At 53.1% G+C, this 20,760-nt stretch overlaps 1 protein-coding gene across 4 annotated transcripts; it reads left to right on the top strand.

Moving 5' to 3' along the window:
• The first annotated feature begins 64 nt into the window (after positions 1 to 64).
• SMARCC2 (SWI/SNF related, matrix associated, actin dependent regulator of chromatin subfamily c member 2) lies at positions 65 to 20,746 on the top strand. 4 transcript variants are annotated; one of them, XM_057703715.1, is made up of 29 exons: positions 65 to 262; positions 2,330 to 2,449; positions 3,079 to 3,164; positions 3,624 to 3,705; positions 3,807 to 3,899; positions 4,499 to 4,568; positions 4,787 to 4,856; positions 5,556 to 5,631; positions 5,802 to 5,933; positions 6,036 to 6,151; positions 6,823 to 6,947; positions 8,275 to 8,334; positions 8,492 to 8,529; positions 8,803 to 8,933; positions 9,220 to 9,291; positions 11,277 to 11,390; positions 11,811 to 11,964; positions 12,675 to 12,767; positions 13,001 to 13,120; positions 13,212 to 13,274; positions 13,611 to 13,869; positions 14,109 to 14,270; positions 14,542 to 14,606; positions 14,837 to 14,972; positions 15,049 to 15,215; positions 15,856 to 15,990; positions 16,984 to 17,365; positions 17,687 to 17,770; positions 18,665 to 20,746. In XM_057703715.1, exons 1-29 carry the CDS (start codon positions 152 to 154, stop codon positions 18,739 to 18,741), a joined length of 3,393 nt encoding a protein of 1,130 aa, XP_057559698.1. In that variant the 5' UTR covers positions 65 to 151; the 3' UTR covers positions 18,742 to 20,746. The 4 variants fall into 4 exon arrangements, with proteins under 4 accessions (XP_057559698.1, XP_057559695.1, XP_057559697.1 ...); XM_057703712.1 differs by having other exon boundaries at positions 17,687 to 18,109; positions 18,665 to 20,097; XM_057703714.1 differs by lacking the exon at positions 12,675 to 12,767 and having other exon boundaries at positions 17,687 to 18,109; positions 18,665 to 20,097.
• Positions 20,747 to 20,760: the final 14 nt, after the last annotated feature.

The raw sequence follows: 20,760 nt of genomic DNA, 5'->3' as shown, positions 1-20,760 counted from the left end.
GGGCGCTGCGCGGGCCGGGGCCGGCCTAGGCGGCGGGAGGCGGCGGCCGCGGCGGCGGGAGGCGGCGGGAGGCGGGCGGAGGAGGAGGCGGAGGAGGCGGGAGCTGAGCTGAGCGGGGCGGGCGGCGGCGGCGGGGCCCGAGCCCGAGAAGATGGCGGTGCGGAAGAAGGACGGCGGCCCCAACGTGAAGTACTACGAGGCCGCGGACACCGTGACCCAGTTCGACAACGTGCGGCTCTGGCTCGGCAAGAACTACAAGAAGGTACGCGGGCAGGGCCGCGCGGGGGCCGGGGGCGGGACAAAGGGACGGAGGCCCGCGGCCCCCCGGCTCCTGCCCGCCCGCCCGCGGCCCCTCCCCCGCGGCGGCCGGCGCGGCCCCGGCGCCCTCCACCGCCCCACGCCCCTCCCCCAGCCTCGCTGACCGCCCCCCGGCCCCTGCTGCTCGCCCCCGCCCCCGCCGCTGCGCCCTCTGCCCCTTGTTTTTCTTCACGGGCCCGGCGGGCCCCGGTGCCAGCCGCCCACCCCCCAGAAGCCATCGCCTTCCGGGCCTTTCCGGGAGAGACGGCCGGGGCTGGACAGGGTGCCGAATGCCACCGCCCCCCACCCCCCGCCGCGTGCCCGCCACGGTGCCCGCCAGAGCTCCCCACGGAGCCAGGTACCAGCAGGGCTGAGGCCTCCCCGCTGCTTTGTGTATGTTCGGAGACAGATGATGGAAGCGGGAGGGTGAACAGCCACAGAGCAGGCCCTCGACCGCTCACCAGCCTGAAAGAGGCCCCCACCCCTGGATCACCTGTCTACCGCTCGTCCCCCGTCTCCATCCTGGGGGCGACAGAATCTCTTTGGGAGTCAGGGTATAGGAATTCCTGGGCAGCTACCCCTTCCAAAAGCATTCCTCAGCTTCACAATGAAGTCACCCCACCACCTGGCCTTGCATTGCCTTGGGTTTGGGGTTCAGAGGCTAGGACACACTTTATGTGTGTAGTCCCCCATCCCATAACAGGAGATAATAAGGTAGTGAACAAAGGGTTCAAGCCTTACCTGTCTTTTCTACCAGACCTCTTTCTGGTGGTGTCTTTGTCTTTAGGCCTGGTTGAAAGGAACATCTCTGCATAGGGCTTTTCTCTGGAGATGGTCTGCCTTTCTTCCTTCTTACTGCCCTCAGGTAGGGGTTCTCTTTCTGACATTCCTTCAGCTCCCCAGTTCTTCTTGCCCGGCTTTGCAGCCTGTCAGAAGTGTGATGGGCGGTTTGGGAGATCGGCCCCCTGATCCTGATTAGAAGCCTGGCTCTGTTCTTGGAGGTCTCTCTGGGTGTCAGGATCTTGACACACAGCTACTGGGTCTGTGGCTTGTCTGTACCCCAGCGTGAGGCTCTGGTTGCCAGGCGTCTACCTTTGACCTTTTGGAAGGGAGATCGGTCTAGGGGCTTAGTCTCTGGCCCTGGGGGGATTGACAGTCTGTGACCTGGTTCAGCTTTCAAGCTCTTAGCTCTCTGTCATTTGCCTTTTCTTTCAGGGATCTCTTTACACCTCCCACTGAAAGGTGCACTTTTCTCTGTGATCAGGGTTGAGGAAAAAGGGGTCAAAAGGTAAAGAGAAAGTTAGCCTCTTGGCACAGTTTTAAATGAGAACAGAAGGCTAGGATGCTAGGTAGCATGATATGGAAATATTTAAGAAGGCCCAAGGTTGCCTGTCTCTGATACAGTTTCCTCAGAAGGAACAGACGTTGTCTTGCTAGTTCCCGCCAGGCTGGGTAGTGGCTGGTCTTTTTTTCCCGTCTGGGAGGGCCTGTGAAGACATTTGTGCCCCGTCCTAGCAGAAACAGAATGTACAAACTCACGCTCTCAGTCCGTTTGCCCTACCTCACTTCCTTGCACCTTTCTTATCAGGCTGTATTATAGGGGGAATCTTGACCTTCCACAAAGTTACCCCAAGAAGTAGACTGTTGTATCGCTTAGAGTCTTGAAGATGTTGCTTCTGTGGCCTGAACTCCATAAATCTTCAGAATTTTACAGCTCTCAGTGCTGTTGGCTAGAGATCAAGGTCCTGCAACTCCGTTTTTAGGGTGTAGCTGAGGGAGAGTAGGAATCTGCCTTTACCTCCAGCACCCAAGACAGGTAACCTAGGCTGGGGGCAGCAGAATCTCAGCTTCTTGGTGAGGGGCATCTAGGGCCCTCCTTCTGCCATTTTCTCTGTAGAGACTAGACATGTGGGGCAAGAAGACACTATTTCTTCCTGCCCCAGATGCTTCCAGAGCTCCTGGGGAAGAAATAAGGGAGATGGTGGACAATTGATCTGGGGTCTATTTTTCTTTCCTTCCCCTGTCTCCCCAGTATATACAAGCCGAACCACCTACCAACAAGTCCCTGTCTAGCCTGGTTGTACAGTTACTACAATTTCAGGAAGAAGTTTTTGGCAAACATGTCAGCAATGCACCGCTCACTAAACTGCCGGTGAGTGCAAAAAGCAAGGGGGCAAACCCTCCAAACCCAAGAGGGAGTTGTTTTTTTGTTTTTGTGTATTTCATAATTTTTGAGATTTGGGCGATTTCCTACCATTCCTTTCCCTGGTTGGGGTGTTACTGGCTTAGCAGAGTCCCCAATTTACCATTCCCTTTGTCCTAGTAATACTTTGTGCAACAGGTTACCTCAGAGTGTCTAAGCTCAGTCATGAAACTCATGGCATGGTTAAAACGTGAGATTTGAATTTGCACAAGCTTGTGTTCAAATCCTGGCTCTGCCACTTGGTGTCTCTGTGATCTTGGATAAGCCATTTCTGCCTTTTGAGTCTTGGTTCCTTCATCTCTCCGTGGGATTAATACAGCTGCCTTGTAGGGTTTCTGTAATGGTTAATGGGGTAACCCAGTGAGGGTAACCCAGTAAAGCACATGGTGGGGCTTTGTGAATATTGGTTTCTTTCTCTCCCCTCTTCCAGGCCACACGATAGAATGGCACAGGGCTTAAAGAATTCCAGCTTCAAGAGGGAGATCAGTGCAGCATAGGATTTTGTGAAAGGATTGTTAAGTCATAAGAGAATTTAGGATGTAACTCTCACATACTTCTTCCCTGTCTCAATTTTGTAGATCAAATGTTTCCTAGATTTCAAAGCAGGAGGCTCCCTGTGCCACATACTTGCAGCTGCCTACAAATTCAAGAGTGACCAGGGATGGTGAGATGCCTTCTCTTCTCTCTGTGCTTCTTACATTTAGTTTAGAGGGAATCCCCCTTTATGATTCCCTGGGGTCTTTGTGGGGTGGGAGAGCATAGACATTCTTGCAAGTCTCTTACTTTGCTAGGTCCGTAGGCCTGACCTGCCAGGTCAGAAAATGGCCGGGAGTCAGAGCCAAAATAGTCTCCGAGAATGAGTGAGTGTGTGTACGTGCATCAGTGTGCATATTATAGAGGAAGAGGGATTCTTCGGTTGGCATCTCAAGCTTTTCTTTGTCCTTTTGGACTAAGTACAAAGTGATTCATGGAGTGGAGATCAGTGAACCCCAGATCCCAGGTGATTTTGGCAAAGCTGAGGGCAAGATTGCCTCCTACTTTCCCATGTTAAAAAAGTCACATACTCTAACCACGTCCCTAGACTTGGGCTATACCACTCACCAGATTATTGCCTCTTTACAAGGCGGCGTTACGATTTCCAGAATCCATCACGCATGGACCGCAACGTGGAAATGTTCATGACCATTGAGAAGTCCTTGGTGCAGGTAATAGTCGAGAACCTTCCGCATCTATCTCCTTTCCCTCGGTGAGAATCCAATATTCCCCTTCCCTGTAATCTCACCCCATTTATTTCTTCTTCCCACAGAATAATTGCCTGTCTCGACCTAACATCTTTCTGTGCCCAGAAATTGAACCCAAACTGCTAGGGAAATTAAAAGACATTATCAAGAGACATCAGGTGAGTGGGGAGGCCAGGAGAAGTTTTAGAAACTCCGTGACTCTCTTTCTGATGTTTTCCAAACCAGAAGCAGCCCCGAGGTAGCCCTGCCGACTTGGAAAAATGTTAGAACTAGAGCCTTGAGCCTCTCTTTCTGTTTCTCCATTTCCCAGTCTTGGCAGGTTTGGACGACTGTTCCTAGAGACTGCTGGGCCTGGGGGGAGAGCATCTACTTCCATTGAGCTAGAGATTGCCTGATTTCAGATCAATGAAATCGTCACTCTTTGGAACTCCACAATAACAAGCAGATGTCGTTGGGACATACAGGAACATAAAATCGACTGTACATTTCCCATGTGTAATAGATTATCTATTCAGAGGATTATCTGTAGCAATTTAAAATTCTTTGATTTCTCTCCATGATTATTAGCCCAATCCCAGCTGTTTCTCTCTGCCACTCAGCTGATGTGTGCTTAGAGAATGCAAACCAACTTTGATACCGTTCTGAGCAAAGTATGATTAGGAAGGCAGATCTGTGGTTAAACCTTGCTTTGGTTTATTTACGTTTACGAGTAATTCAGATGGGACCATACTTACCTGCTTCTCCTTGTACCGCCCAGGGAACGGTCACTGAGGATAAGAACAATGCCTCCCATGTCGTGTATCCTGTCCCAGGGAACCTGGAGGAAGGTGAGACCTGGGTTTTGTTGGTCACTGCAGTGGATGGAGGTAGAGGACGGCTCACAGCCATGCAGTGCCTGGGCTTCTCTTTCCTTTCAACTCTGAATCCTCTTATCACCTTTGTCCCTATTTCCAGGCGCCCTGCTGCAGCAGGCGTTGTGTACAGAGTGCTTTTGTGTGTGTACCCCTTTAGCTTATGTCTCTCCCTGCTCTGTCTCTGTCCCCAGAGGAATGGGTGCGGCCAGTCATGAAGAGGGATAAGCAGGTTCTTCTGCACTGGGGCTACTATCCTGACAGGTGAGGATGGGCTCCTGGGCAGGTGTGAATACAGGAGCCAGACTGGGAAGCCCTAGGATGCCTAGTAAAGCAAGAAGACACTCTTTGAGGGTTATTTTTAGGTCTGTTACTTTGTTCTCCTCCCACCTGTTATGTGAATCCTGTGTCTTGGGGGAAGTTGGGACTTATTGGACAAGGCTTAGTCTGAAAGGTTTGGGGCTTTATGTGTGAACTGGTTATCCTGGTATAATTTGGTAAGTAAATCTTAGAAATAATCTAAATATCTAACAGTGGGAAAATGTCTCAGCAGATTTATATATCTAGTCAGTGGGCTATTTTGCAATCTTTAAACTAACAGAGATAACAGATAATTTGTAGGTAAATATTGCAAAAAGCCAGGTGTAAAATAACATCTAATATCATTGCAGTTCTGTAAAAACAAAATTGTACAGAAAAAAGTTACTGGGGAGAAAATATATACTGAATGTCACAAGTACTTGTGTTAGGGTGATTCTTTTCATCTATTTGTGAAATGTTTTGTAATTATTTTTACTACTTTATAGTGGAAAGAATCCCAATATTAACTGTAAAAATAATCATACCAAAAAATAAGCCAGCAACCCAGTACTCTCTGTAAATGGGAAAGGTAGAAGGTCTGCCCTTTATTTTACCACAACTCTACCCCATCAATTGTGCTTCCTGCCCAACTTCCCACGGCAGCTATGACACGTGGATCCCAGCCAGCGAAATTGAAGCCTCTGTGGAAGATGCCCCAACTCCTGAGAAACCTAGGAAGGTAAGCTTTTCTCGTCTGTCCCCCCCTCCTCCAAGAAGAATGCCAGGGCCAGACCGCTCTTCGGAGGTGAAGCGGATGCTATGGTGCCTTTGGGCTCCTCTGCTGAGGGTCCGCAGACAGAGCCGGGGCTTCCGGGCCTCTCTCCAGGACAGTCTGCCTTTGTACTTCAGGTTCATGCAAAGTGGATCCTGGACACGGACACCTTCAATGAGTGGATGAATGAGGAAGACTACGAGGTCAACGATGAGAAACACCCTGTCTCCCGCCGCAAGAAGATTTCGGCCAAGACGCTGACAGATGAGGCAGAAACTCTTCTTTTCTCCTTGAGCCCTTAGCACAAGTCTCAGAACAAGTCTTTGGTGGAGATTGTTGGCTGACACTTGCCCCCCTTCTCCACCCTGCAGGTGAACAGCCCAGATTCAGATCGACGGGACAAGAAGGGGGGCAACTATAAGAAGAGGAAGCGCTCGCCCTCCCCCTCGCCGACCCCAGAAGCTAAGAAGAAGAACGCTAAGAAAGGGTAGGCCAGCCCTTCCCCAGCCCCACCTTCACTGCTCCGTCCACAGCACGGTGCAGGCAGGAAGGGCAGATCCCCTCTCGTAACCGCCGGGCCCTGACCTGGGTGAGCCTGAGAGGGAGGGTGAGGAGGTCGGCTTTACCTGTCCAGCGGCTGCTTCTGGTCCTGGCCACTGGTCAACTCAAAGAGAGCTTGATCTCCAATTGAAAAGCCTCTGCTTCTTCCCATTACTCTGTAGCGATTGGTTTCTCTTATCTCAGAGCTGCCCTCAGGATTCTCTCTCCCTTTTCTTTCCCTTCCAGTTTTATTGAGGGGCAGTTGACATGCATCCCTGTATAAGTTTAAGGAACCAGCATCATGATTTGCTTTATATACATCATGAAGTGATTATGACCGTACATTTGGTGAACATCTCTTGTCTCATGTAGAGAATAAATTAAAGAAATAGAAAAATAAATAAGCAAAACGTTTTTTTTTCCTGTGCTGAGAACTCTCAGGATTTACTCTCTTGACAGCCTTCACGTGCCCCGTACAGCAGTGTTGATTATATGTATCATGTCGCACCGCATAGTCCCTTTGGGAGTTTTTCTTGCTTCCTTTCCGTTGGGTCTCACCTTCTGGGGATTCCTTGTCCAGGGGTGATTGGATTCTCTATCACTTCCTTTCCTCCGCAGTCCCTCAACACCTTACACCAAGTCAAAGCGTGGCCACAGGGAAGAGGAGCAAGAAGACCTGACAAAAGACATGGACGAGCCCTCCCCGGTCCCCAATGTGGAAGAGGTGACATTGCCCAAGACAGGTATGGGCCTGGCCAAGCTCCAGGGCCTGCCCCCGCCTGTCCCGCTCTTCCTGTGTCAGACCCCCTGTGTGGGCTGACTTCCCAGGCCATCTCCGGGTCTCGAGGATCTTTCCCTTCAACTCAGCTGGTTATTGAACCATTTTCATCACCACAGACAGTCCTCTAACTTCATATTCGTATCTGAGTTGTGGACTGTGCACTGTCTCCAAACTCTTTTATTACTCACCAATGTCAGTAAAGTATATTTGAGCACAAATTATACACGTCAACTATTTACCATTATAAAACATACGTTATCTAAAAATGGGAAAACGTAGAGGATAAGATTAGAAACTATAAAGAGAGGTTCTGATATTCTGTGTCTGTATTCCAGTGACTCCTCTTTTGCATCCCCACGTTGGGGACCGTTGCTCTACAGTACTGGTGTACAGTCTGTATTCCACTGAGATCCAGGAGTGAGTTTCAGGAGCAGCGTAGGGGAGGCCACTGAGAGAAGAGTTCTGGCTTCCACGCCCTCACCAATCAGAGCAGCTCTGCTCACTATCTGCGTTTTCTCCTGGGCTTCTGTGTGTGAACTCAGTGGAGGAAAATGTCCTCTGCTTTCAAAAGTGTTTAAGATCTAATCACTGCTCTACAGGGTGATTCAGTCAGACTCTGTCTCAGTCCATGAACTTACAAACACGTAGATGGAGATGAGAGCCAATCATAAAGTAGAAGATGCTTCTTTATAAGAAAAAAGTGAAGTGAATATTTGGTTGGGGAAGAGGAGAAAGTGGCAGGAAGGAGAGAAAGTTTCAAGCCCTAGAATGATTGTGACTGGGGAAGTTACTACATTTTGTGATCCGATGGAGCAAGCTTTTAGAGAAAGTGAGCTCTCTGCAACTGGGGTTTCTTTTGTTTTGTTTTGTTTTTTTAAGTTAATGTATTGGCTGTGTTGGGTCTTCATTGCTGCACACGCTCTTTCTCTACTTGTGGCGAGCAGGGGCTACTCTTTGTTGCAGTGCACAGGCTTCTCATTGTGGTGGCTTCTCTTGTTGCAGAGCACGGGCTCTAGGTGCGTGGGCTTCAGTAGTTGCAGCACGTGGGCTCGGTAGTTGTGGCTCGTGGGCTCTAGAGCACAGGCTCAGTAGTTGTGGCACACGGGCTTAGTTGATCTTTGACGTGTGGGATCCTCCCGGCCCGGGGCTTGAACCCATGTCCCCTGCATTGGCAGGCGGATTCTTAACCACTGCGCCACCAGGGAAGTCCCTGGAACTGTTAACAGTGGAGAGGCGAGGGCTTGATTTAGGCAGAACCTGTCTGTTAAAACGACTCTCTCCTCTGGCAGTCAACACTAAGAAGGACTCGGAGTCAGCCCCAGTCAAAGGAGGCACTATGACTGACCTGGGTAAGATGGGGAGCTCAGGGCAAGGTGGTCACAGCCCACAGGAGGGGAGGGGAGGCTACCACCTGCCCCTAGCCTGCCGGGGCCTTTCCGAAAGTACACGTACTCTCCAGCCCTTCAGGAGGCTCCTGCCTTCTATCTTGCTGTCTCTGTCTTTCAGATGAACAAGAGGACGAAAGCATGGAGACCACGGGCAAGGTAGAGCCAGTTTAGAGAGGCCCTTCCTCTCTATGTGATTCTGACTTGTGATTATAAAGTTCCTTCTACCCAGAACTTCCCCCTGCTCAGACGTTTCCCACCCTGAACTAATTCTAGCTGTTGCTCCAAACTCTGACCCTTTGAGTCCCAGGGCCCATAACTGTTCGTTCCCATCCCATCTTTAGTGCCTGCATTCCTGGGGTGTGGGAGAAGCAGGGGGTTGTGAGGGGCAAAGTGGGAATGCTGAGCGTGCAGCAGCCTCCATACTCGTAGGATGAGGATGAGAACGGCACAGGGAACAAGGGCGAGCAGACCAGGAATCCGGACCTGCACGAGGACAACGTGACGGAGCAGACCCACCACATCATCATCCCCAGCTACGCTGCCTGGTTCGACTACAACAGGTGCCGCTGCTCCAGCTTCTCACCGGGTCCTTGTTGTCCTGCCGCTGCGGGTCGACGTGTTGTTCCTCCGCCTGCCTCCAAATAAGCTCCCTCTCCCTCAGGCAGATAGACCGGGGTATAGTTCAGTTTTAGGGGAGCTCCTGGTCTCTGAGTCTTCCCGCCCCGGCGGAGAGTTCTTGCCAAGCATCTCGTTCCTTCCTGCCGCCCCGTCTTCCGGGCTTTGCCTCTCTTTGAGGCCCCATCTCTCCACTAGAGCCGTCTGAATGCAGCCTTTCTTCTCTTGCAGTGTTCATGCCATAGAGCGGAGGGCTCTCCCCGAGTTCTTCAACGGCAAGAACAAGTCCAAGACTCCAGAAATGTAAGGACATCTCAGCTCATGATTCTCTCCCTCCTGTCCCCGCTCACTCCGCGATCCAGTTCGGCAAACATTTCTTGAGCTCCTTGCGTGAGCCAGGCACTGTGCTAGGCTTACAGACACATGACCTCTGCCCACAGGCAGCCCTCACCCAACACTGCGACCACTGCTCTCTAGGATTTGCCTGGGGGCTGTATTAAGCATGCTCTTCTGTTCAAAACAAGTGTCTGCTCCAGTGCCTCCATTTCTTTTAAGGGGTGTAGAGCCTTTCCACCCATAATTACTCATGCTGTCTAAAATGCAGGTATCTCTAGCAGAGGCAGTAGCTTTGACTAAAATGTAACTGACTATGACTGGTCCCTTAGAGTAGGTTTTGATAGAAAAAAAAAATGGGAGGAGGAACTATTAAGACCCCAGTCTGTGAATTAAAAGGATGCAGAGGGCTCTCTGGAGAGAAGTGTTTTGTAAAGTCTGGGCTTGGGGCTCAGAAGTCTTCGTCTTCTTCAAGGCTTCTCCTCGGGCCAAACCTGCCAGGCTTCAGTTTGGTGTTTTCCTTGGTTAGGGGTGCTCCAGGATAAATATGGTGAGGCAGGTGAGACTTCGTGCTGAGCCCAGGCCCCCTGAGGACTGAACCAGCTGGCTTCCCAGCTGCTCCTCAGCCTCCCCTGTCCCTGCCCCGAGGCCACCTTCCCTTCCACCTGGTTTCTTCCCGCGTAGCCTGGTGTGGTTCTCTCTTCCTCCTCTTCCTGGGGAAAGCAGTGTGTGAAGAAGCCTTGCTCTCTCTGGAGGAAGTAGTGACAGGTGACATGAATTCAACTTGATCTGCAGGCAGAGCTGGAACTAGAACTGTTCTACACTTTGCACTCTTAGTGTAAAATAGTAAATGATAGTCACCTACATGTATTGAGAGCTTACTACCTCCCAGGCATTATCCTAAGTGTCCTACATTCCTTGACTAATTTAATCTTCACATCGGCTTTAGGCTTTAGAGGTAGGTCCTATTATCTTCAGTTTAGTGATAAGGAAACTGAGGTGTAGACGGCTAAGTCACTTGCTTAAGGTCACACAGCTCGTGAGTAGTAAAGCCGGGATCTGAGTCCTTTAGTCTGGCTCATGTTCTCAAACTTTACACTATACCACACAATAGCTACTGGTTTTGGAGCTCGTACAGTGTGTCTGGCACTGTTCTAAACCTCTACAGACCTTTCTGACTCTCAGCAGACACTTCATTTTACAGATGAGGAGACTGAGGTTCAAAAAATTTAAGGCCATCATGATAGAACTAGGATTTGAACTTAGACCTTTCCACCTTCAAAACATGTGATGTGGGTTTTTTTGTAATATTTATTTGGTGGCACCAGGTCTTAGTTGCAGCACATGGGCTCCTTCGTTGTGGCTCATGGGCTCCTTAGTTGCAGCATGCATGTGGGATCTAGTTCCCTGACCAGGGATTGAACCCAGGCCCCCTGCCTTGGGAGCACGGAGTTTTATCCACTGTGCCACCAGGGAAGTCCTGAAACATGTGTTCTTAATACCGTGCCATGCTGGCTAGGTGGAGGCACTGATCAGGACCTCCCTTTAACATCTGTCTTTGGAGTTAAGGGTACTTTCTCTTACGTTTTGATTCTTTTTTCAAAAGTTGGATTGAGGGAGTTCCCTGGTGGCCTAGTGGTTAGGATTCCGGACGTGTGCTGCTGTGGCCCGGGTTCACTCCCTGGTCGGGGAACTGAGATCCTGCAAGCCATGTGGCACAGCCACAAAAAAAAGTTGGATGAAACATCCCCTAGTACAGCCAAGGAGATCAACGCATTTCACTGGAAACTCCATCAATGGTTTGAACCCCTCACGTCTAGCACACAGGGGACCCCCAGTGTCTATTGAGTCAGCTGAGGTCTTCTCTGTCTCTGTCACACAGGAGAAGCCCTTAGCTCTCTTATCATTCTTCCTACCCTTCAGTCCTCTCACCGTTCACCTCTCTCTCTTCGAAGCTACCTGGCCTATCGAAACTTCATGATCGACACGTACCGGCTGAACCCCCAGGAGTACCTCACGTCCACTGCCTGCCGCAGGAACCTGGCCGGCGATGTCTGTGCCATCATGAGGTGGGTCTGCCGCTGAGGGGCAGCGGGGGCCTGAGGACGAATGCCCACAGGTGCCTCCGGGCCCAAGTAGAGAGGCCAGCAAGGAGCACAGGGCACGAGCAGGAAAAAACATCTCTAGAGAAAGGAGACGTTCGGGCTCCGGGACGGGAGGCTGAGGGAGTGGCAGGGGCCCTCTCCGAAGTGTGGAGGGAAGGGGAAGGAGCCTGTGCAGCGAGGTGTGCAAGAAGAGGTGGTTAGTAGGTGGGTCGATGTGCAGAGAGGCCCCAGCTGCAGAGGTAGACATGGGTGTCCCTGGCATGTAGGTGCTGGGAGGAGGCGGTATTTCCCAGGAAGTAGGAAGAGCAGAGAAGAGGGTGCCCCCAGCTCCGCCCCCAGCCTTCCTCCTCGTGTGTCATCCTGTCTCTGCCTCTCTCCTCACAGGGTCCATGCCTTCCTAGAACAGTGGGGTCTTATTAACTACCAGGTGGACGCTGAGAGTCGACCAACCCCAATGGGGCCTCCGCCCACCTCTCACTTCCACGTCTTGGCAGACACACCATCCGGGCTGGTGCCTCTGCAGCCTAAGACCCCGCAGGTAGGGTGGGGGGCTGTGGGGACAGGGTGGGATTGGGCAAAATGGGGCTTCTTCGGACTTTTCTTTTTCTGGTTTTTTAGGGTAATGGTTCAGGAGTGTTTGGAGGCCTCTTCCTTCCCCGTGGGTGCAGAGGGCCACAAGAGTCAGCCCCATGCACCTAGCACCCTCTCTCAGCCTTTGTCCCTAAGACTGTGAGGACCTGCTGAGGGAGAAGAGATGCTTCTTGTCCTTGAGCAGCAGACAGGCTAATGTAGGAGATGGAGCAGATAGAGAAAAGGGGCTTCCTATTAAGTTGCATGACATTTGTAAAATTTTGTCACGTTTCCAGCACTTTTTCATTTTCGCTTCATAATTTTTATCACTTCCATCTTTTTTCCACTTCCATGTCATACGTTATAAAAATTATCTTTAAGCTCTTTATTGGAATATACAGTATAAACATTAAGAAAAGTTATGTGGCTTGCCCAAGGTCACACATGTAGGATTAGAACCTACTTGTCCAGCTTCTAAGAGAACCTGTAAAGATACATGTGAATACAAATGGATAACATGCCAACTACAGATATAGTTAATCATGAAGGGAATACAGAATAGTGGCAGGAGTGCCCCCCTGAGCTTGCGGGCCGCCCAGCATTTGGTCTTGAGACCTCCAGGGCCTTGGCCTTGTCATTTCCTGCCCAGCCTCCATGACGCCAAGCTCTGTCCCCCAGGGCCGCCAGGTTGATGCTGATACCAAGGCTGGGCGAAAGGGCAAAGAGCTGGATGACCTGGTGCCAGAGACGGCTAAGGGCAAGCCAGAGCTGGTAGGTGGGGTGTAGACCCCGCTGGGCTTCTTATTTGCCCCTTTATTGGGGGGCCCCTGCCCGGGAAGAAGAGCCGTGAGAGCAGAGGAGCTACAGCAGTGAGGGAGGAAGTCCTGCCCAGGGGTGTCCCTGGCTGTGGGAAGGAAGCTCCTTCTGTCTGTCCTCTCTCTCTGTCTACCCCTGGTTCCTGGCAGTTACTCGGACTCACCTCTTTCTTTCCCCTCCACAAATAGCAGACCTCTGCTTCCCAGCAAATGCTCAACTTCCCTGATAAAGGCAAGGAGAAACCGACAGACATGCAGAACTTCGGGCTGCGCACAGACATGTACACAAAGAAGAATGTCCCCTCCAAGGTACAGAGGCATGGGCTGCCCGGGGGTCGTGCACCTTTGCTCCTCGAGGCTGTGGGCTCCTCCCTCTGACCCACCTGTATTTCCCCTGCAGAGCAAAGCTGCGGCCAGTGCCACTCGAGAGTGGACAGAACAGGAGACCCTGCTGCTGCTGGAGGTAACTGGGGCAAGGGAAGGAGCATCCTGTGAAAACAGACGTGGCCAGGGTGCCGGCTGCACTTGTGAGTGGGGAAAGCGTGCTCTTGCCCCAGTCTCTCTCCTTCCCGGTGCCCATCACACCTGCCACAAGGACCGGCTCCAGGCCAGGGACTGGGGCCATTTCGTTAGCTTGTTGTCCTTTCTTAGTGCCACTTGGAGATGCCCCTTGGACCCGGCAGCATACACAAATACCACCACCCAGAGAGCTTTGAAGCAGCTCTGCTTAGTGGGATGGGGGGTGTTGACCTTCAAGGAAAGTGGCTAAGTGAGGTTGTGTCTCCACCACCACCACCAGGCACTGGAAATGTACAAAGATGACTGGAACAAAGTATCAGAGCACGTGGGAAGCCGCACACAGGATGAATGCATCTTGCATTTTCTTCGCCTTCCCATTGAAGACCCGTACCTGGAGGACTCAGAGGCCTCCCTGGGCCCCCTGGCATACCAGCCCATCCCCTTCAGCCAGTCAGGCAACCCTGTGATGAGCACCGTTGCCTTTCTGGCCTCTGTCGTCGACCCTCGAGTGGCTTCTGCTGCTGCAAAGTCAGCTCTAGGTAATGCAGAGGGGTCCCGGCCCTCTTGGTTTGTATTTGAAGGGCTGGGTACTCAGATTGAGAAACCCGCTCAAGTGTGGCTGCCCTCCTGGCCTGGTCTGCTGCTGGCATCAGCCCAGGCACCTGTCCAGCTCCATGCAGGTATAGTTAAAGAGCCGGGCGTGTGAGGAAGCTCTCACAGGGAGAGCCGTGACTGCCTGCCTGCCCACTCCCAGCCTCCCCTTCTCTGGGTCTTACAGAGGAATTCTCCAAAATGAAGGAAGAGGTACCCACAGCCTTGGTGGAGGCCCACGTTCGGAAAGTGGAAGAAGCAGCCAAAGTGACAGGCAAGGCGGACCCAGCCTTCGGTCTGGAGAGCAGTGGCATTGCAGGAACCACCTCTGATGAGCCTGAGCGGATCGGTAAGACCCGGCATGTTCCCGGACTCCTCCCTTTGTACCAAGAGCCTGAGCCATCTGGCCTTCCCACACCATCCCTGCCTCCAGTTGGCCGGAGAGCACACGCCAAATGGGGAGAATGGGTGGGTTTTTATTTTCCCCAGGGCTTTACCGTAGGTACCGTGGGTCCCCACTGGTCCTCTCAGTGAGATCTTGGCTAGGAGAAGGGGTTGTTGGACGAGTGTTGTAGACAGACTGTGTCAGACATTTCCCATTTTCTCTTCGCCGGGCCCAGAGGAGAGCGGGACTGATGAGGCACGGGCAGAGGGCCAGGCCGCAGAGGAGAAGAAGGAGCCCAAGGTATAGTGGGACCAACATGGGCTGGGAGGGTGGAGGGGCCAGGCCTGGACTGTGGTGGGGGGAGCCGGCTCCGTTCAGCTCAGGCAGGCAAGGGCTGGGCTTGGATGGGGCTGCATCCTGGAGCCAGGTCACCTCCCAAGGAAGAGGCGTAAACTCAGTTCCTGGTCTGGGCCCTCTGTGTGTGAACCAGAGCCCTGATGCTCCCCCCTTTCCTTTCCCTGGGACTCCAGGAACCGCGAGAAGGAGTTGGGGCTGTAGAGGAAGAAGCAAAGGAGAAGATCAGCGAGGCACCCAAGAAGGATGATGAGAAAGGGAAAGATGGCGACAGCGAGAAGGAGTCAGAGAAGAGTGACGGGGACCCGATAGGTGAGCCTTGAGCGTGGTGGTGGGGGTCCAGGAAGGAAAGCAGGCTGTAGCTCTCATGATCCTTTTCCTGGCCTAGTTGATCCTGAGAAGGAGAAAGAGCCCAAGGAAGGGCAGGAGGAAGTGCTGAAGGAAGTGGTGGAGTCGGAGGGAGAAAGAAAGACAAAGGTGGAGCGTGACATCGGTGAGGGCAACCTCTCCACCGCTGCTGCCGCCGCCCTGGCCGCCGCTGCCGTGAAAGCCAAGGTGAGGACCAGAGACCCAGGGAAGGAGGTGCCCCTTCCCTCATCTCACGTCACCTGGAGGAAATCCTTTCTTTCTTTCTTTCTTTAATGTATTTATTTAATTTATATTATTTATTTGGTTGCGCCAGGTTTTAGTTGCGGCAGGTGGGCTCCTTAGTTGCAGCTCATCAGCTCCTTGGTTGTGGCCTGTGAACTCTTGGTTGCGGCATGCATGTTGGATTTAGTTCCTTGACCAGGGATTGAACCCGGGCTCCCTGCATTGGGAGCATGGCGTCTTAACCACTGCACCACCAGGGAAGTCCCAGAAAATCCTTTCCTGTTATCCTTAAACAATGTTGGCCTGTTTCCTTTCCCTTTTGATTGTGAGAGGGAGACTCAGTCATCTCTTCTCCAAGCTTTTTTAAGCCTTCACCATTGGGCCTGTTTTTACCCTCTAATTATTTGACCTTGTTTTACCCTTTGCCACTCTCTCTTTTTCTTCATGTTCTTTTAAAAATATTGGTCAAGCCTGTGCTACTCTCTGGTTTGTGACCGCAGCAAGTTTTCTTCAAAGCTGCCAGCCTCCATACTACCCTTCTCTGTCCCGCAATGTCTTCAGCTGGGTCCTGCCACTGACGGGCTGCCCCCTCCTCCTTCCTTAGCACTTGGCTGCCGTTGAGGAGAGGAAGATCAAATCTCTGGTGGCCCTGCTGGTGGAGACCCAGATGAAAAAGTTGGAGATCAAACTCCGGCACTTTGAGGAGCTAGAGACGATCATGGACCGGGAGCGGGAAGCGGTGAGTCGTGTGCCCTGGGTGTCGTCAGGGCCTCACCTTGACACTGGGCTGGGCCTCAGTTTAGGACAGAGGGAGCAGCAGTGCAGAGAGCCTGAGGCCAACAGGGCGTCACAACGGAGTGGACTAGCTCAGGCCAGGGCAGGAGGGGCCAGCCCAGGCAGTTAGGAACAAGTGAGCCACAGGTGCAGCCTGGAGACCAAGGTCCCACAGAATGTCAGCTCCAGGGGCAGGTTCTGGTTGGTTCTTTGATTGCTCTACCTCCAGGTCCTTGAAGAGTGCTTGGCCCGTAGTAGACTCTCAATAAAGCTCTGTTGAGTGATTGAACAGGTTTAGGGCGTGATGAGAGGGTAAGGGCTTCAGATCTAGGAGGTGGACCTGGAAAGGGAATGGGATGGACAAGGTGTTGAATCATTTTGATTTTTGAGAAGATATGAAAGAACTAGAAGACAGGGACTCTGACCCTGACTTCCTCAGTTGAAGATGTCAGATGTACAATCTGGAGACATCACAACCAGTTAATGCCTCAAGTATCTGACAAATGCAAATTAAGAGATTTCCAATCAAGTATAAAAGTCCTGAGAGAGTACAGAATAAAGGCCAAAGCTCAGAGGCTAGTGAGTTGACCTGGGATGGCTTCCTAAGAATGGTGAGTTTTTCTCCAGTTTTGAAGGAAGAAAAGAACATTATTTGACCAGAGAAACTGGAGGGGTTTTCCAGATTAATGACAAATTCAAAGCTTTGGAGCTGAAATGAGCAAGGGCCACCACCAGATTAAGTCCACTGCAGTGAGGAGCCATGCAAGCGGCCAGAGACCAGGCGAGGGACCTGGGGCGGAGGGGGAGGGAGGACAGAGGAAGCCAAGCACGAGGGTGGGACTTGGTGAGGGGAGCTGCCAGGACCAGAGGCCGGATTTGTCAGGAGAGAAAGCAGGGGGCAAGGCGTTTGCCCTCGGGATCTTCCGAACCCGGGTAACAGTGCAACTGGCACCGGCAGCTGGAGTATCAGAGGCAGCAGCTCCTGGCCGACCGACAAGCCTTCCACATGGAGCAGCTGAAGTACGCGGAGATGAGGGCCCGGCAGCAGCACTTCCAGCAGATGCACCAGCAGCAGCCACCGCCACCGCCAGCTCTGCCCCCGGGCTCCCAGCCTGTCCCCCCCGCGGGTGCTGCCGGGCCGCCCACTGTCCACGGCTTGGCTATGGCTCCAGCCTCTGCGGCCCCTGCTCCTGCGGGCGGTGGGGCCCCTCCCGGAAGCTTGGGCCCCTCGGAACCGATTGGGCAGGCGGGGCCCACTGCGGGGCCGCAGCAGCAGCAGGCAGCTGGAGCCCCCCAGCCCGGGGCAGTCCCACCAGGGGTACCCCCCCCTGGACCCCATGGTGAGTGATGGGTTCTGGAACTCTTGATGGGTGGAGGGATCCGGGTGAATCCAGTTCCCCTCAAAGGGGATATGTGCTAGGACTGGAGATAAGGATCAGCCTGTTTCTATAGCTCGACCTTGGTTATATCCCTAAACCAGCAGGGCTCCCTCCCCAAACCCAGGTGTTTGGAATTTTGTTTCAAGGATTTACTACTTATCCTAGTGTCAGGAGAAGGCAGGATGGTACCTAGGAGTGACGAGGTCATCCTCTCTGTGAAAGTCAGTTGGCAAGTGAGATTGTACGCCTCTCATCTTCTCGATCTCTCCTTTTCATTCCCAGGCCCCTCACCGTTCCCCAACCAACAAACTCCTCCCTCAATGATGCCAGGGGCAGTGCCAGGCAGCGGGCACCCAGGCGTGGCGGGTAATGCTCCTTTGGGTTTGCCTTTTGGCATGCCGCCTCCCCCCCCCGCTCCATCCATCATCCCATTTGGTAGCCTAGCCGACTCCATCAGTATTAACCTCCCCCCTCCTCCTAACCTGCATGGGCATCACCACCATCTCCCGTTCGCCCCGGCCACTCTCCCCCAACCTAACCTGCCTGTGTCCATGGCGAACCCTCTACATCCTAACCTGCCGGCGACCACCACCATGCCATCTTCTTTGCCTCTTGGGCCGGGGCTCGGATCCGCCGCAGCCCAGAGCCCTGCCATTGTGGCAGCTGTTCAGGGCAACCTCCTGCCCAGTGCCAGCCCACTGCCAGGTGAGAAGGGTCCTGGAGGGGAGAAGGGTGAGGGAGAGGGGTCCACGTGGAGGGCTGGAAGGCAGGTGGGGAGGGGCTCAGGTACTAGAGCTTCCATGATGCTTTTTGAACGCTCTGGTAACATCAGAACACAGGAGGGAGGGGCCGCGCTGGCTGTCCTCCAGCACGCCCCAGCCTGGCAGCTGCCACTTCTGGGATGACGCTGGGGCCCGTCACTGCTGGGTTATGGAGGAGCCCTGTGGCACAGAGCATCTCAGTTGTGAACTGGAAAAACGGCTACTTGTTTGCATGATGATCAGCGTCCCCTTTGCTTGTCCCCATCACGTGCGAGTGCCCGGTGTAGAGAGTTCCCTGGGGGACAGCAGGAGGATGTGGGGTGTACCCGTTTTCCCAGCGTGCAATGGGAGAGGGCGCTGGGGAAAGGCAGTTGTACGTTGGGGGTACTCGTTCATCTCCCGTCCAGCGCATGCCGTGCCCAGTTGTCTGCCTGGTGGCCTGGGTCTGGGGCCCTCTCTCCTGCCCGCCCCGGCTGACACGGCTTCCTTCTCTCCGCAGACCCAGGCACCCCCCTGCCTCCAGACCCCACGGCCCCGAGCCCAGGCACAGCCACCCCTGTGCCACCCCCACAGTGAGGAGCCAGCCAGACATCTCTCTCCCTCACCCCTCATGGAGATCAAGGTTCCAGGAACAGCCCTCTCCCCACCACTGGGACCCTTCCCCAGCCTGGAAGGAGAGTTCATCACTACGTAAGGAAAGCTCCTCCTGCCCCTCCAAAGCCCCCACCATGCCTGTAAGAGGCATGCATTTTTATATTGGATTATTCAAGGACTTCTGTCGAAAAGATGTTTCTAATGTCTGGGAGAGAAGATAGGATGGGGGTGCTGCCCTCAAAGGAAGGGCTGGGGGAAGCGTTTATACAAGGTTCTAAACCACTCCTAAGGGTACACCCCCTCAAAACTACTGCATTTTTTATGGATTGGAAAAAAATGAAGCCCTTTAAAAGGAAGTAGAGATTTTAAAAAAAAGCCACCTTGGCGCTCCCTCCACTCAGTGGGAAAAAATCCACCTTTTACATTTTTTGAGGGAGGTGAGTTGTAGGAAAGGGGAATTTAGGTTCTGGGGAGAGCTCTGGGGATAGAGCAGGGTGCCGACTCTGTCTCCTGCAGCCCCCGGTTAGTGAGTCCCTTCCTGAACCCCCTTGGCCGCCCCACCCGCCGTTTATTCCCACTAACCTCTCCTGCTGCTTCCTCAGTGTCGCTGTTTTAGGCCACCCCAGCTCACCCTTTCCCTCTGAATGTCAGTTTTGTGTTTTTAAAAGTCTCCTGCGTAGTTGATGTCAGCGTATGTGTATTCGGTGGGGAAACATTTTTGGGGATTCCTGTGGTAGGTAGTAGGGGAAGAAAGGGCACTCAGGGCTCTGCTGCCTCCTCCCTGGGCTCTGTCATCGAGCAGACTCCCAGAAGACACGGAGAGGGGAGCGCTAAGATGATAGGAAGTTTAAAAAATGGGAAATTGTCAAAAAAGCACTTAAGCACCTCCTTCTTATGACTTCGTGGGTCACCCCTCTCATCGCTTCCCTCTCCCACCAAGACCATCAGAACCTTGGCTGGTAGCTAGGGATTCCCCGGGATCTGGGGCAGCAGCAGGGGAGGGGGTGCCTGACCTAGGGAAGTGCCGACCCCCTGCCTGCAGCTCACGGCTCGGCTCCCTGGATCCCAGTGCCCCCGCCCCGCCCCGTACCAGCTGTCCCCTCTTCAGCCTTGATGTGAAGGCAAAAGTGGTTCCAGGCTCTCCACCAGTTCTTCTTGGTCCCTCCCACCAGCCCCTTTGTTCCTCATGTCCACATGGTTCTCCTCCTCTGCGTCTTGGCACCTTTCTTCTGTTCAAAAGTTTTCTGTAAATTTTCTCTTTTTTCTTTCTTTTTCTTTTTTCTTTCTTTTTTTTTTTTTTTTATAAATTAATTTGCTTTCAGTTCCATCTTGTGGATGCCTTCTGTGTTCTTACCTGTGGCTGTCAGACAGGGGGGTCGGGCTGGGGGCAGCACTCCTGGGGTCCTTCCCACGCGGCATGCGGCGGGGCTGGGGAGGCACTCAGCCAGCCACAGGCCCGCAGATACTGGGCCTCGCTCCACAACAGGCCAAGGGCAGCACAGCTGTCAGGACTGGACAGCGGGTGCAACAGCTGGTGCAGGGGCTGGGCAAAGGCTCTCACCTGCCCTAAAAATAGCCATTTAAGACTTGGAAGGACATCCTCACAACCTGGAGATTTTGTCTATTTATCCTTTCCCAAGTGGTGGCTTCATATCTTCCCTTATTAGGCAGAGAGAAGGGAGGCATCTCAGCTACTGGTTATTGTTGGCCCCTGGCCTTGCTGAAGTGACAGACAGGCTCAGGCAGTGCTAATGTGGCCTGGCTTTCACACCAGTAAACACTCCGGGGCTCCCCAGCAAGAGGCCTTCGGTGCTGGGGAGGGCTAGGAGGACTCTGCTCCGTGTGGGATGGAACGAGGGTGGCCAGCCTTGGTCCTACAGGGGTTTACGGCTTTCCTAACCCCTGGGAGGTAGCCTTTGTAGCATCAATAAATAAGGCCAGCATTTCTTAAGTGAGGCAACGATGGCTCCTAGAGGCCCTCCGCTGGGTTTCCCCAACCTC

The sequence above is a fragment of the Hippopotamus amphibius genome, chromosome 12, assembly GCF_030028045.1.
Source record: "Hippopotamus amphibius kiboko isolate mHipAmp2 chromosome 12, mHipAmp2.hap2, whole genome shotgun sequence".
NCBI classification, from domain to species: domain Eukaryota; kingdom Metazoa; phylum Chordata; class Mammalia; order Artiodactyla; family Hippopotamidae; genus Hippopotamus; species Hippopotamus amphibius.
The sequence above is the reverse complement of the archived record's forward strand: the minus strand, read 5'-3'. Positions and strand labels throughout refer to the sequence as shown.